The 16,215-nt window shown below is 36.6% G+C and overlaps 1 protein-coding gene across 3 annotated transcripts in view; it reads left to right on the top strand.

Moving 5' to 3' along the window:
* Scfd2 (sec1 family domain containing 2) overlaps window positions 1-16,215 on the top strand; it is a 446,638-nt gene that overhangs the window by 14,944 nt on the left and 415,479 nt on the right. For all 3 annotated transcript variants that reach the window (XM_003471656.5, XM_023565858.2, XM_013154490.3), the window contains exon 2: window positions 7,680-7,848. In XM_003471656.5, coding sequence (XP_003471704.2) covers window positions 7,680-7,848 — 169 coding nt within the window. The remainder of the gene's footprint in view (window positions 1-7,679; window positions 7,849-16,215) is intronic.

Below are 16,215 nucleotides of genomic sequence, written 5' to 3'. Positions count from 1 at the left end.
AATCTAGTCACTCTCAAACCCATGACTTGCCTTTTATCAATATGCAAATTGAAATAGTGTACTGTCAGTATACTCAAGACTGGGGCATTTAGAAGTGCTTGTTTAGGGGCTGGAGATTTAGCTCAGCGGCATAAGCACCTGCCTTGCAAGCAGGCAGTCATGAGTTCGATAAAAAGGAAAAAGGCCAAAAAAAAAAAAAAAAAAAAAAAAGAAAAAGTGCTTGTCTAAGCTTCTAGAATGCAAGTTGGGAATCAAATTCCCAGGTTAAATATGAGTATCATATGGGCTTCTTTTATAAGCTGATAGAGGGGTTGTACAGTATCACCATACTCTAGTATTCAAAGGTGACGAATTCCTGTAATTCCTAGGAACCCCTTAGCTGTTTTATTTTTGGGCTATAGGAAGGAAAGTATTGGTTTAATTCTTTCTTCCCTTGGCCTTTGATTTCTCAGGTATGGATAAGACCCAAGTATTTTACCTCAAGGCTGAAAAATTGTGCCTTATACCTATAAATCTGGTAGTCTCCATCTGCTAGGAAATTTAGCACAGCATGGGTGCTTAGGCTAGAGAGGTCTTTTGAGGGGCCACATAAAAGTATATCCTCTATGTATTGCAAAACCAAGACCTTAGAAAATTCAAAATATGCCAAGTCATGGGAAAGCTCTTATTCAAAAAGATGAGGACTGTCTCAGAGTCCTTCAGGACGCGCAGTCCATGTCAGTTGAGAGGCCTGGGTGTGAGACTTTTGAAAGGAAAAAGGAAAGCAGGAATATATATGTAAATGAATACAAAAGAAGGTGTCTTTTAAATGTAGCTCTGAAAACCAACCAGCATCTTCTGGGAACTAATAAAGGAGAGTGTATGGGTTAGTTATCACTGGGTGGATTGGTGCTCACGCCTCATTTATCATTCTAAGGTCCTGTACCAACCTCTCCTCCCCATTGGGTTTTTGAACTCCCAACATCAGAGTTGCATGGGCTGTTACAGGCTTTTTTTTTTTTTTTTTTTTTTTAAAGAGAATAAAACAAAACAATAGAATGGAGCAAAATAAAGCTGAGAATAATTTTGGATTTCAAAAACAAGACAGAAAGAAATCCTCCATAGTTGCTATATTGCATATTGTTATCCTCTAAATAGTTGCTCAGACTACTGGCCCTAGGCCTGCAAAGTCAATCAGTCAGTACAAGGATTAAGTTGTTTTTGTGCCTCAGTTGGTATCATTCCAGCCTGTGTTCTTCTGAATCAGCTGGTTACCTACATGGCAGCGGCAGTGGGTAGGGGGAGTGTCAACTGGCTCCCGGGAAGGGTGCCTGCATGTTGGCTGGCTCACAGAAAGGGCAGGCTGACTTCTTGGTTATCTTCTAGACCATGACTGTTTCTGACTCATGGGAAGTGCAGTGACTTCTTGGTTCTTTTTTTCTCATTGCTAGGACAAAATAACGACACTCGAAGGAAGGACAGATTTATTTAGCTCACTGTTTGTGGAGTTTCTGTCCATAATCAGCTGACTCCAAGGCAGAGTGGCATGGCACAGGGTCAACACTTTAAGGCAGCAGTCAGGAAAAGCAGCCAGAGCAAAAGTAGGACAGAGCAAGCTTCTTTTCCTCCTTTATATTGTACACAGGCCAGACCCCCCTCCCAGCCTTTCAGGGCCAGTGTAACACTCACAAAATGTCCTTGCCCTTCTCTTGCACAGGATGAGGACATTTACAAAGTAAGAAAGCTGGCTGGCTCTCTGCTGAGTATCTTCTAAACTGCTCAAGTTGACAAAATGTATCAACCATAACAGTTCTCTTCCTAGCCCACATGACTGCTGCTAGCTCATGGGAAGGGAGGGATGACTTCTTATTTCTCTTTCCAGCTCACAAGAAAGGTGCGGACTCCTTGATTCTCTTCCTGGCCCATCGCTGCGCTGGCTCATGGGAAGGGTGGGCTGACTTCTTGGTTCTTTTTCTGGCCCACGGCTGTCACTGCCTGCTATAGGCCTTCAGTAAACATCGTGCCCTGAATCATCAGTTATAGATAATAATCTTCTTTTAAATTTAGGCCTTGGGGTATTGTCTCTGGTGAGGAAAATTAGGATTTTTGAGATGTATTTGTATTGGAGAAACTCTTACTGCTTTACTGACCCCACCTTTAGTTGCCCATACGTGAGGGTTTACTTCTGTCCCCATGAGGGGGAGGTAGCTTACCTGACCTGGTGCAATATATATTACTTTATCCAGACAAGATAAAATAACTCTCCCCAGGAGGGGAACTTGACTTTCAGGCATAATTAAAAAGGAATGTATAAAAAATAAAATAGTTAAAGCCCAGTGTTTGTTAGAAATAGGGAGTTACTTCCTTTCCAGAGTGTCTTTTCACTGAGGTATGGTGGCTGGAAAAAAGGCCAGGATTGGAAAGAAGGACCAAGAGACTCAAGCCAGTGTCCAGCAATAGGCTGGTTTCTTTTCCTTTCATTCAAAGTCCACTCTAAAGTTTAAAATTTTTGTGTCTCTGAAGCTCACAGTTAAACTTACATCCATTGTGTTGCAAACACAATATATATGTCAGTAAAGGTACATTTGTCAATCTACATGCACATAAAAGAAGAGAAATTCTAACTATTAGTTTTTTCTCTTAGTTAGCATATGTAAGGTACAGGTATAAATTACTTGATAGCCATTCTCCTCTGTGAAAGCAAACAATTGTAAGCTGCCTCTTGGAGAGAAGTGCTATCTAACTACAAGATGATTCTAAAGTCTACTGCCAGTGAGTTGGTGAACAATTTAGGGTGAGTTTATAACTTACTAGCAGAGAGAAAATTCCAAACCTGTAGCTCAGTTCTTAATGGAGGCTTAAGAGACGGCTCTAACAATGTTGTCTCTGGTTACTTTGGGTAGAGGATACCAAATGATTGCTGAGAAAGTTACTTCTCACCTCACTGATGAGTGCATGTAGGGATGATAGATAAATGGAGATTTTTCTGCTAAATACGCAAGCAGGCTATCAGGACTCAGGGAGGAATCTTTGACTCTCCAACAGAGTCTCCTTTGCCATGACCTCTCAGTTGTCCTCTCAGCTTTCATCTGTGGTTCCATGCAACCAGAGATTTGTCTCCAGAAAAGAATCCAGCTGCCAGTCTGTTAAACATTCCAGAGACCTCACTAGGGATTGACCTGAAGCTGCTGGGGAACCTATCCTCTGGTTTAAGAGTGGCAACTAATGTAAGAGCATTTAACTAACTGGCAGAAAAGCTACTGTTTGTTAGAGTTCTATAAAGGACAGATAAAAGCCTGAGCTAACTTCATTTAAGATGACTTCCCTGTCTTTGGTATTAACAAACATTCATTTTTCTACAGGCTTAAGTTAAAGGTTCTTAGTTGTTGGGCAGGAAGAAAAATTTGTGGCATTTCAGTTTTTTCTCTAATCTTGTATGCTTCCAAAGGAAAGTACAGTGTATCAGAAATGAGATCAGAGAAAGATCAGCTCATAAAGGGACTGAGGCAGAACAATCTTGACATTCCGTGTAGCATAAAGAGGGATAATTAAGAACAGTCTGTCTCAGTAAAATCTGTCTTCCAAATCTTTAAAAAAAATTTTTTTTGAGACAAGCTCTCATTATGTAGTACAGGCTGGCCTTGAACTCAGTGTGTAGCACAAGTAAGCCTTGAACTCATGGCAATCTTCCTGCCTCAGTCTCCCAAGTGCTGGGATAATAGGCATGCACTACCATGCCTGCCTCTTTTTCTTTTTTCAAAGTACTATTTTTAGAGTAATGCTATTGAAAGTAATGTTATTATTTAGAATAGTGGTTTATTACTTACCATCATAGATAGTTACATATCTATGATCTTAATTTAAATTTACTATCAATTTTAACAAAATAATGTATATAAGAGATAAGGCATAAAAATTCAAATCGTAAACAACTGTTAAAGTACCCATGATCTTAATTTAAATTTACTCTCAATTTAACAAAATAATGTGTATAAAAGACAAGGCATAAAATTTTAAGTCATAAACAATTGTTAAAGTCAAGGTATAAAATTTCAAGGCATAAGCCTTTGACAAACAAGGATGACAAGTTTTGATTACCTAAGTGAGTCACAATCCAAAATCTGTGAAGCAAAACAAAACTCTTATCTTGATGCAATTATCTAGATGGAAACCTCAAATATGATATAGAAATGATATAGGATCTCAAAATGATATATCTCTTAACCTGCTTGAAGGCTGGTATGCTTAGGTCATGTTTCCAAAATCAAAGAATGAATTCTAAGCAACAGCAAAGGTTAAGCATAGGAAATATTTATTGAGGGAAAGATAGCTTATGTCTAAGAGAGACAGAAGGGGGCCAGAAAGTATGTTGCCCACCAGTCCACTCCTCAAAGGAAGTTTTATAGAGCAAAATCACGAGGTGATTATGAAATCATGAGGTGGGTATAAGATTGGACAAAACTATGATCAATAAGATTACAAATGTAGTCCTCAAAGGGAGGGTGAAGGTCTTGGTCCCCCACCCAGGTGATTGATGCCTATTTAAAATATCAATCATTATTTTTTATCTCTGGGAAAGTAGGTGTAGTCACTTCATCTTTGTCTTGAACTCTGGCCTTCAATGAATGAAAGAAAGTGCCTCACTCACAGCTGTAATGCATTCTCACCTTTTGCACCATCTTTTGTGAGGGCCTAGACCTGCCTGACTGCCTATAATGTTTCTGCCTAACTTATTGTCTATGACAATTCTGTCTCAAAAAAAAAAATTACTTTCACATTACTTTATTTGATCTTCTTACAAGTTAGATGAGTTACGTATTAGCTTTCATTTCATGATTAAAGAAATTAAGGCTCAAACGTTTTTCTTTAACAAAAACAGTATAAGTATTAAGTAGCTACCTGGTATGACAATATTGGGTTTTTCTGTAAGTGTCCAGGTTTAGCATCTTTTGTTTTTCAGTTATCAAAGTGAGAGTTTTTAGTGTAAAACTTCACATTGTATGTGTTAAGCATCTTTCTGCCACTAGCTTAACTTTGGAGGTCATCTTTAAATTAGTGAAGTTGTATTTTTAGGTGCATAAAATCATATGAAACAATACTCTGTCTTGAAAGGCATTTTTCTTAAGGGAATAAATAGGAAGCTTGTTTTTGTAGATTTAGGGCAGTAATTAAAAGTAAAAAGGAAAATTTAACTACTCTGTTTAAGGCCCAGGAGAAGACTACAAAAAACAATCTCAATTGAATGCTGAAGAATTAACAAGGTGTGATAATAAACCAATGAGAGTGAACCCCTAAAAGTTAGTCATGCCACTTTCAGAGGCATAAGGGCTTGGCTTGCTTCTTATTTTCATAATTCAGTCTAAATGGCTGGTACGTCATGGGGAGGAAGGCACTGGCCAGGGTGCAGGGTTTGGAGCATGGGAAAGGAGGAGAGATCTCTAGAGTGGGGTGAAGTCATCTGTGTGTGGTGTTCAGTGCCAAAAGCAGTGACCTTGGAGGTAATGAAGCTAGAGTGAAGTCTTTTAATGGATATCTTATAGATACTTATCCTAGTTATCTTTAAAATCATTACAGTTTCATTTGGTAAAAAATGTTTCAACATTGTATTATGATTCTATATTAGTAATACATATGGCTGATATTTCCTTGATGAATAACTGTCCCATGAATCCTATTGTTTAAGTACTTTTACTTCTTTTGTAGTCAGTAAAAATAAAATTGTGCTTATTGACACCACAAGTAACCTAATACTGTTAATCTGGAGAAGGTGAACAGTAGCACCCAGGAGCATGGTGATGTAGATGCAGCTTTCCCCCAGAGGTGCTGATTGTACTGAGGCAGGTGAGACTACAGTGGTAGTGACAGTTATAGAAATGCAGTACTTATGAGTGAGTGATGTAAGTTCATTTTCTACTGGGTAATTGAATATGATAATATCTACATATTAAAGTCATTGTAAGAATTAAATATGCAGTATGGAACCTAGCACATGGTATTATATATAGGCCAGTGAGGGGAGCGTTTTAGAGATGAGTGCCTAAACTGCAACCCCAAACCCACTTACTTACTACAAAGGGTCAACACTGCAATTGAACCTAAATACTTAGGTCTTGTTTAGAAAAATATCTCATATTAACATCTTTTCTATTAAAAGAAATACAAATAACATGCAGGACATAGGTTTGCCACCACTGTCATATGCTCTTGATAAGTATTAGCTGTTGTGATGAAGAAGAACATAATGATTCTTTGGGTTCTTGGTTTGGTCTTTTCTACCTAGTTCTTCTATTCCATTAATGTGACTTGGGAAAAATGAACACAGAGAGAGAAAGAGAGAGAGAGATAGACATTAAGAATCAGTGTTAGTTAATTGAAAGTGCATTTGATTATAAAGACTTATACAGCCAAATCATTGTTGGAGTGAATTGAATTATAAAGAATTATTATAAGTCCCAGTCATTTTTGGAGTCATGACTTCTAAACAGGGATGGGTTTTGTAGAAATAACTTGGCTTCATGGAAAAAGGATTAGAGTGTGTCATTAATCTTGGACTTTTTTCCTATTTAATTATTTTTTATTTTTTATTGGTACCGGGGATTAAACTCACGACCGCACGCTTGCAAGGCAGGTGCTTATGCTGCTGAGCTAAATCCCCAGGCCCCTAATCTTGGATTTTAACTTGAGTTCATTAATTATTAATAGAGCTAATACACATAAAACATCTTTTTTATTTTTTTAAATTTTATTTAAAGAGAAAAAAAGCAAAAGAGGAAAAAGAGTAAAAATAATACAGAATTTCAAAAAAAAATAAACTGTAAGAAATCACTAGTTGATAAATTACATATTGTCATCTTAGAAACAGTTGTTCAAGTAACAAAATTAAAGCATACAAAGTGGACATTCAAACAGTGAGACTGCAATCAGTTCTGTTCAATGATCCAACAAAAACTTATTAATATGGTTATCTCTCTTACACACTTAAAATACTGCAATTATATCCTTTAGAGCACTTTCTTTTTCTCTCTTTTTTACAATAGCAATTATACATTTTGGGTTTTATTACTCCTGCTGTTCTTATTACTACATAAAACTTCTTGATCACTGCTTGGTACACAGAAAACATCAATCACAGGGTAGTACTTTACCAGTTGTCCACATATTCTTGCTTTTATACAATAAGTATTTACTGAGAACCCATTAGCTGCCAGTTTTCATGCTAGACATTGTGAGTGCGGAGTGAACTAGATGACCTGGCATTTATTGTTGTGAACATATGGCTGTAGTGGATGGAAGATCTATTGTTCTGGGACTTAGTGTGTTTGCAAAAGTAAAACAGTAAAATGAAAATAAAAGTCAGCTTTAAAATTTTAGCCTCTGCCCATGACACTATTTAGTTGGTTGACTATATGCTGATATTTTATTCAGCTTGCTGCATGTAGGCACTGTGCTAGGTGCTGGGGGATATTATAGTAACCAGAGGTAATACCAGCCCTTGTGGCATTAAGTGAGGCACACATTGAGTAGGTAATTTTGAATATAATTAGTTTTAAATGGCAAAGTATTAGGTTTGTGTTATTGAGTTGTGCAACAGAAAATAAAAAATATCTGTTATTTTTGACAGAAGGAGCATTATGAAGAATTTATGCAGTTGAGTTTTCCTCCCTTCTTGTGTGTTTACCTTTTCTTGCCTGCCTACGCAGGAGCGGTTGGACATCATGGAGACAACTTGGTAGAGAAGATCATTTCAGTGCTTCCGCAGCTCCCAGGCCACACAAATGACGTGATGGTTAACATGCTGGAGCTCACTGCACTCCAGATTCAGGAGGAGAATCAGAATGTGGTTGCACCAGGTTGTCTTGCACAAGCCAAGTAAGATATATAGTTTTTTCTATTGTTTTTCTCCCTTTTCCTTTTTCTTCTTGTCCTATACTTAGTATCCCCATAGGAAAGAAACAATGAAGAGTTGGTCTAGTTGAAAACTCATAATGTGTAACATTTAGAAAAAAACATTTTAAACCTGGTAAGAATCATATTCATTAAACATAACAATAGGCCAGAGTACCCTTTTTCACATTTTGTAGGGCTATTATATAAATTTCTTTCCTGGACTGGTTATATGAATCAGTTTGTGTGTGTCCATTTCATGGATAGTTTCCCATAGAAGAAGCTGGCAAGGCTACCTCAGTTTCCTTTTCCCACCTCTCCTATGACCAAAAAGTAACCCAGTGATGCAATGTTATTATTTCCCCATTTTACAGCTAAGGAAAATGAGCCAAAGATACATTGAGTAACACAGAGATGGAGTTAGAAATGAGCCCAGACTGTTTGACCTCAGAGCCACTGTGTTATCTATGTAGGGTAGGCTTCAGAAGATTTAAGGACACAATCAGTGACAAAAATAAAACTATTCATGATTTAATAAGGAAGTCCTATTCAAGAAATCAATTTTGGTGTTTTTTTTTTTTTAGCAGAAAAGGGAATTTGTTAAATGATTCTGGGTAGCTAATAGAATCAAAGGGAGAGTGTTAATCAGATTTTGGAAAAGACAAAACAGTTCCAAAGATCCAGGGAATAGGAACTCAGGAAATACCTCTTCAAGATTTGACATCAGAGAGACTGAATTTTACCTGTTTTCTGTCTGTATAAGATTCAGATCTAGGGGAAAATAGTCAGATTCACCTATCTTACCCTTTGCCACCCACATTTTGCCCATTTGGGAGCTGTTCATACTAAGAATTGTACTAAGACCATATGGCATGCCAGAGGGCTGGTTCTTTGAAGGAAAAGTTGGAACATATATTAGAAGCAGAGAGAAGGGGTCCTGGAGAGGCAAAAACAGAAGATGCCCTTTATTAATAATATTACATACTTACAGAAGACTTATTATGTAATAGGTACTGTTATGAGCACTTAATATACATTATTTATTTCTCACAGAACCTATAAGATAGATTTTGTTGTTATCCTTTATAGGTGAGTAAGGAAATTAAATAACATGCCTATGTGACATATTTGGAAGAGGCAGGGTCTATATTTGAATCAAAGCAATCTGGCTCTAACGTCAGTGCTTATGCCATTGCTACTGTAGAATCCTAAGGAAACCAGAAAAAAAAAGGTAAGTTATGGGCTGGGGGCTTAGCTCAGCGACATTAAACACCTGCCTTGCAAGCAGGCGGTCGTGAGTTCAATCCCCGGTACCGATAAAAATGAAACAGACAAAAAAAAAAAAAAAGTAAGTTATCTAGAGAAGTTTGTAAAAAGAACAGTAGGATCCATTATTAGAGAACAAGAAAATATGCAAATTTTTAGAATTATAGTAGGGTAAATACAGGAATAAAAGTTACACTTTGATCCATATCTAATGTTTTGATTATGGTCAGTTTGTTTAACCTTGATTGTCCAGCACTCATGCTGCCTCAAGCTTAGTTCTAGGCTTCATCCAGGTCAGTCTTGAAATCCCATTTTCCTAGTCAGTTATGCCTTTAGAAATGCGCAAGTCCTAGAATAGGGCAAATATTAAGCCTTCTTGATCAAGTTACTTTACTCTTGCAAAGTAACTCAGGAATAAAAACATAGGGTTTTTCGTTCATTAGTCTCGTACTTCACCTTGCAGGACTGAAGTCATAAAACTGCGGTGCCATCTTGCTCACATCCAAAAGTGAACACAATGCATGATAGACGCTGCAATGAAAAGTAGCCCTGGGGTCGCCGTGCAAAGTTTGGACCTCACAGGATGTAGTAGAATATATTTCCTTATTGTTGTGTTCTGTTACTTGCAAGCAGAGTCATACATATACCTCATTCTCTAGTTTATAGAATGAGGCCATTGCTCTAAGCGACTTCTAAATCTCTTCTTGCATTTAAAGTAAAAACGTGCCCTCACTGAGCCTCTGCAGTGATTCACTTCTGCCTCTGAGCTCTTAGGCTCATTTCCATTTATTTTTTCTTCCCCATCCTTGTGTTCACTGATGTCCTTTACTACTCATTAGATGACAAATGAGTGTTACTATAGAAAATGAACTTTGAGCGGCATCCAGAAAGGAGAGTATGCTCATAGACATCAAAGATGAGTTCTAGAAGGATCTGGAGAAAGAAGAAAGTTCTAGTCAGAACAGGTTTGATAAATAAATTGGAAGTGAAGTTGTATAAGATTAAGAGATGGATGGTGAGAAAACAATAAGCAAAAAGATGTAAAACAAGTATCTGGGTGAGAAATGATAATTTTTCAATTGCTTTGAAAACTGAGGAAATTTCATTAATTTGCCAGCAATGGAGAAAGTGCGATAAACAACAGTTTTCCTGGCATATTCCTTTTGTCTATCAAAATAACAATAATCGCTACACCTCTAACAGCTTTCCAGAATTTTCATAGTGAAACAAAACAGAATGCAAAGAACTACCAAAATGGAAAACAGATAGGTACAGAACAAATGCATCAGCAAAGGAATAATCTTTAAAAAAGAGGTTTAAAAGTCTCTTAGAAACCTTTATAATAAAAATTTATTTATAAATTTCCATAATAGGGTGTTTGTAATTATAGTAATTGAAGTCAATGCCAATGCAAATAAGAAATTGAGAATGTAAATGTATTATAACATTGTTTTCTAGTCCCTGCCCGTCATTTCCTGGAATATGTGGAATATTTTTTGACAAGGAGGCGAAATTTTTCTTTTCCTGTTTTCCTCCTGTTTAAGTGGTTTTCTTGGGAAATACGTACTGAAGATTGAACCCAGGGCCCTGTTCATGCTAGACAAGTACATATGCACTCTAATGATGGAGGAAATTTCCACTAACAAGTTCATTGAGAGCACAGGAATTGCCAGTTTTAGTCACTGCTGTGTCTCATTGCGTAGAACAGTACCTCTTACTCAAAAGGCATTTGTTGAATGAAGGAATGGTGATGGATGCTACCAGAGCAGGAGCCATGAATGGATTGTATTACTGGACTAACATAGAGGTTTTAAGCCAAACCAGAACATAGAGCTCTCTATCGTCTAATTGTTAAGTATTTAAAAACAGCCATTGGAATTCCAGCACTTGGGAGGCTGAGCTAGGAGGATCTTGAGTTTGAGGCCACCTGAGCTACATAGCAAAATCAAGGCCAGCTTGGGCTACATAACCTCAAAAACAAACAAACAAACAAACAAATTCATTAAATTAACAAGATATTTGTAAAAATGGAGAAATACATATTAACACTGCTTATAATGCATTAAATTTATCTGGAGCTTGTGTATGGCACTGATGACATCATCTACCTCGGCAGAGGGGTGCTGGGTGACTAGGGGCAAACTGAGAAATTAATGAAACAAATGAAGAGGGACTAAGAAAGGCACTATCTTACTAAACGTCTGTGTTTTGAATTTTCAATCATGTAACTGTGTCCTTATTTAAAATAAGTAGAAATTATATTTAAACTTTTTCTTTTTTTGTGGAGGCAAAGTCTCACTGTGTAGTTCAGACTGACCTTAAACTCAGTCTGTAGCCTGGGCTGTCCTCAAACTCAGCCTCTTAAGGGCTGGGATTACAGGTGTATGCCACCATGCACAGCATAAAAGCACTGCTTCTTAAGATACCTTAAGGAGTGGTTCTTTATTTATAGGAAACAAAGTTGCTATCTCTTAGGTAGGAACCTCTGGAAAGCTTCTTTCCTCTATATAGTCTTTCTTCTCCAGTGAACTAATGTTTTCTTTAAAATGTCTATTAAGGTGTCAGAATTGTTATGTGTCTTTTCTATAAGCTTATAAATTCCTTGAAGGTAGTAGTTGTGTCTTTGTATTTTTTTTTTTATTTTAAAGAGGGCAAAACAAAACAGAACAAAGCATATCAGAAGAAAACAATGTAAGTGACACATGATTTCAAAGCAAGACGACAGGAGATCTACAGTGGCAACCATAATGTCTCTTGTTTTCTTCTAAATAGTTGTCTATATCTTCACACAATGAATTCATACAAAATAAAATAGTATAAAACTGATCAAAACAGAATAATAAAGGCATTATAGACCTTCAAAACCAGACAGTAGGAAGATCAATAGTGGCTACTGTAATGTATCTTGTTCTCTTCAAAATAGTTGTCCATACCTTCATGTATGTTGAAACTAAATAATAGAAAATAAACTAAAACCAATCAAAACAAAAAATAAAAGCATTACTGGGTTTCACACCATGATGATAGGAAATTAGCAATGGATACCACAATGTCTTTTTTTTCTTCAATGTAGCTGCTCATTTCATCACGCATAGTACAGTTGATTCTCATAAACTGTTTAGGCGAAGTCCTAGGCATGTATAAGCCTCTACATGTACACCTATCCTTTCTGTGATAGAGGGGGGGAAAAAACAAAATAAAGCAAATCATAAAAAAATAATCAAAAAGGTAAATAAATAACAATAGCAAAGAGCTCAAAGCAACAATGATATAGACCTTCAAAACAAGGTGGTAGGAGCATTACTAAGATTGTTGTTTTACATAGTGATCTTCAAGAGTTCCTCAGATCACCAGACAGAAACATGCAAAATTATTCCAGTGCTATGAATGTTAATTGTTTTGTTCTAAAAATGAATAGAATTTGTATATAGCACAGTCATCTTTGTTATCTTAAGTGTGTTTATCCAAATTCAGATATTTTTTCTCTTCATTTTTTTTCTCCTTTTCCTTAAGTTATTATTGTTTTTCCATTTGAGTAAATTCTTACCCTTTTACAGTGTTTTTTGAGGATTTTGTATCTTACGTACACTTACCATTTCTTACACTAGAGAGACAATATAGTATTTATTCATGTAAGTTTGATTCATACCACTTATGAGTAAAGGTAAATGGATGCAACTGTGATGCAATCTCAATGTGATCATTCTTTATAGCTGAGTAATACACCATTGTATAAAAGTACCACATCTTTATTATCCATTCCTCAGTTGATGGGGATTTGGGTTGTTTCCAAAATCTGGCTATTACAAATTGTACTGCTATAAACATGTGTGCACATATATCACCCATGTGATATGATGTTTTCAATTCTTCTGGGAATATGCCCAGAAGTGGAATAGCTGGGTCCAATGAGACTTCTTTTTTTTTTTTTGTTTTGTTTTATTTTGGTACCAGGGATTGAACTCATGACCTTACGCTTCCTGGGCAGGCACTTATGCTGCTGAGTTAAATGCCTAGCCCCTCAAATGAGGCTTTCAGTCCTAGTTTTTTGAGGAATCTCCAGACTGATCTCTATAGTAGCTGCACAGTCTAGCATCCCACCAATAGTGCAGGAAAGTTCCTTTTTCCCCACACTTTCTCCAGCATTTGTTGTTGGTAGTTTTTTTTTTTTTTTTCTTTTTTATCCTGGCTATTCTTTCTGGAGTGAGATGGAATCTCAGTGTTGTTTTAATTTGCATTTCTTTAATGACCAATGATGCTGAACATTTTTTCATGAATGTTTGCCATTTGTATTTCTTCATCTGAGAACTGTGTATTCATCTCAGATGCTCATTTTTGGATTGGGTCTATGAATTTCTGGGGTCTGATTTTTTAAAATTCTTTATATGTTCTAGACAGAAGTCCTTTGTCTGAAAGACAGTTGACTAAGATTTTTTTCAAAATTCATGGGTTTTCTTTTTACTCTGTTGGGGATTTTTTTTTTTGCCATGTAAAATCATTTTAATAAGACGAGATTCAAGTTATTGATTCTGGTAAGTATTTCCTGTGTGGTTTGATTTTTGTTCATGAATTCTCTGTCTACCCCTTTGTCTTCACTATTTCTATATACTTTATCTTCCAGAGGATTTAGTGATTCTGTTTTAATATTTAGATCTTTGATCATTTTGACTTTAGCTTAGTACATGGTGATAAACATGGGTGTAGTTTTAGTTTTCAGCATGTGGAAGGTCAGTTTTTCTTATTTAAAGAGCACAACTTATTAAAAGAGACTATTTTGCTTCCAATGTATGTGTTTGGCCTCTTTATCAAATATAAGGTGGTTGAGTATGTTTGTAGTTGTAGTTGTATCTTCTAATCTATTCCATTGATCTTCAGATCTGTTTTTATTCCAGTACTGTGCTGATTTTATTACCATAGCTTTCTAGTATAACTTCAAGTCAGGGATTGTGATGCCTCCTGCCTTGCCTTTGTTGCCCAGAATCGTCTCTGCTTGTCTAAGTCTTTTTTGCTTCCAGAGGGATTTTAGGAATGATTTCTCTAGATCTGTGAGGTATGCTAGTGATATTTTGATTGGAATTGCATTAAATCTGTATAACAATTTTGGAAGAATGGCCATTTTCACAGTGTTTGTTCTTCCTATCCATGAACAAGGGATGTCTTTCCATTTTCGGAACTTCAATTTCTTTTTTTAAGGTATTATTATTTTCACTTAATAGATCTTTTATTTCCTTTGTTAGATTTATTCCTAAGTATTTCATTTTTTTGGATGCTATGGGAAAGGTGTGGCTTCTCTTATTTCTCTGTGAGTTTGTTGTTTGTGTATAGGAATGCTATTGATTTTTGAAGGTTGACTTTGTATCCAGCTACATTACTGAATTTGATTATTATACCAAGAGTCTTTCAATGGAGTTTTGGGAGTCTTTTATGTAGCATATGATGTCGTCTGCAAATAATAATAATTTAACTTCTTCTTTTCCTATCCTTACTCCTCTTATTTCTCTCTCTTGTCTAATTTCTCTGGATAGTATTTCCAGCACTATATTCAGTAAGAGTGGTGACAGTGGACATCCTTATCTTGTTCCTAATTTTAGAGGAAAAGCTTTCAGCTTTTAGCTATTTAATATGATGCTGGCTGTTGGTTCTTTAACTTTCTCCTCTGTTTAATTGTTTGCCTTGCTTAGTGGTTTTTTCTTGTGTCTATCTAGAATGTCTTTCAGTATTATTTGCAAGATTGGTTTAATGTTAATGAAGTTCTTTAGCTGTTCTTTGTTGTGGAAGAATCTTATTTCTCCATCCATTTTGAAGGACAGTCTTTCAGGGTACATCAATCTGGGTTGGAAGTCGTTTTCCTTTAGGATCTGAAATACTTCACTATATGCTCTTCTTGACTTCATTGTTTGTGTTGAGAAGTCTGCTGTGATTCCTATAGGCTTTCCTTTGTAGATAGTCTGTCTCTTCTCTCTAACAGCTTTTAATATTCTGTTCTTATGTTGAATTTATGGCATGTTGGTTATTATATGTCTGGGTGTAGTTTTATTTTGGTTATGGCTATTTGGAGTTCTGTGTGCTTCACTTATGTGTATATCAGTTTCCATTCCCATGTTTGGGAAATTTTGAACTGTTACTCTGTAAGTAGTCTTTTGTTATCATTTGTGTTGTTACCTTATTTTTCATTTATGCCTATCAATCTTATTTTGTTTATTTTTGCATTGTCTTCTTGCTGTTGAATTGTTGTTTCCTGATTCCTTGTTACTTTTAGAAGATCTTTTCCTTTCCTGTTCACTGACTGCAGACTTGTCTTAGAGGTCTGAAAGTCTATCTTCACTTTCATTGAGGTGGTTTTGCCAACTTTCAATGGATATTGTGATTTCCTGTGTATCTCTTTAAATCTGTTTCATGCATTCTGTTTGTTTCTTATATTGTTCATTCAAGGTTTTCATCCCAGTGTTCCTCTAATTTTTTTAAACTATGTCTTCTTTAGATGTGTTCAGCCTTTATTTCTTTTTGTTTATCATTTCTTGTTTTACCTCAGAGGTTATTTGTGGTCTGAGTTATTTTATGCCTTCCTGAAGTTATTTCTTTACTTTAGTTGCTATGTTTCAGGAGTATATGGGTTACATGTCTCCTAAGCTTGCTTGGGATAGGCTGGAGACTTGAGATTGCATTTCATTTTGTCATTTTCCTATATTCCCTCAGGGAAGCTAAAGACAAGGTCTCAATTGTTTCTTGGGTTGAGAATCTATCATTACTGCAGAGGGTTTCCCCAGTTGATTGGAGGTTGTTAGTTGGACCTTTCCAGGTGGCTCCCAACTACTGGGGATCACTGAGCATGGCCAACTAGGCCTGGAGGGTCCTTCCTTAGGGTCCTCCAGTGATGAGAGATGCTGGGTCGGGTCCTACCAGGCTCTGAGCGATGTGCCGAGGCTTCAGTGCTGGATGGAGTTTGCTCCATGTACTTTTGGCTCATGAGGAAGAGCGTAGATGGCTCCAGGCCCCTTGGTGCTCTCTGGGTGGGGCCCACCTAGGCCCAGGGACCTTCCTGTGGGTTCTCTAGTGATTGCAGATGCTGGCTGGGGCCCTCGGAGC

This window comes from Cavia porcellus, unplaced genomic scaffold, assembly GCF_034190915.1.
Source record: "Cavia porcellus strain 051 isolate PalLab524CR breed Dunkin Hartley unplaced genomic scaffold, mCavPor4.1 scaffold_30, whole genome shotgun sequence".
NCBI lineage: Eukaryota > Metazoa > Chordata > Mammalia > Rodentia > Caviidae > Cavia > Cavia porcellus.
Note: the sequence above shows the minus strand (reverse complement) of the source record. Positions and strands in the feature narration are given on the sequence as shown.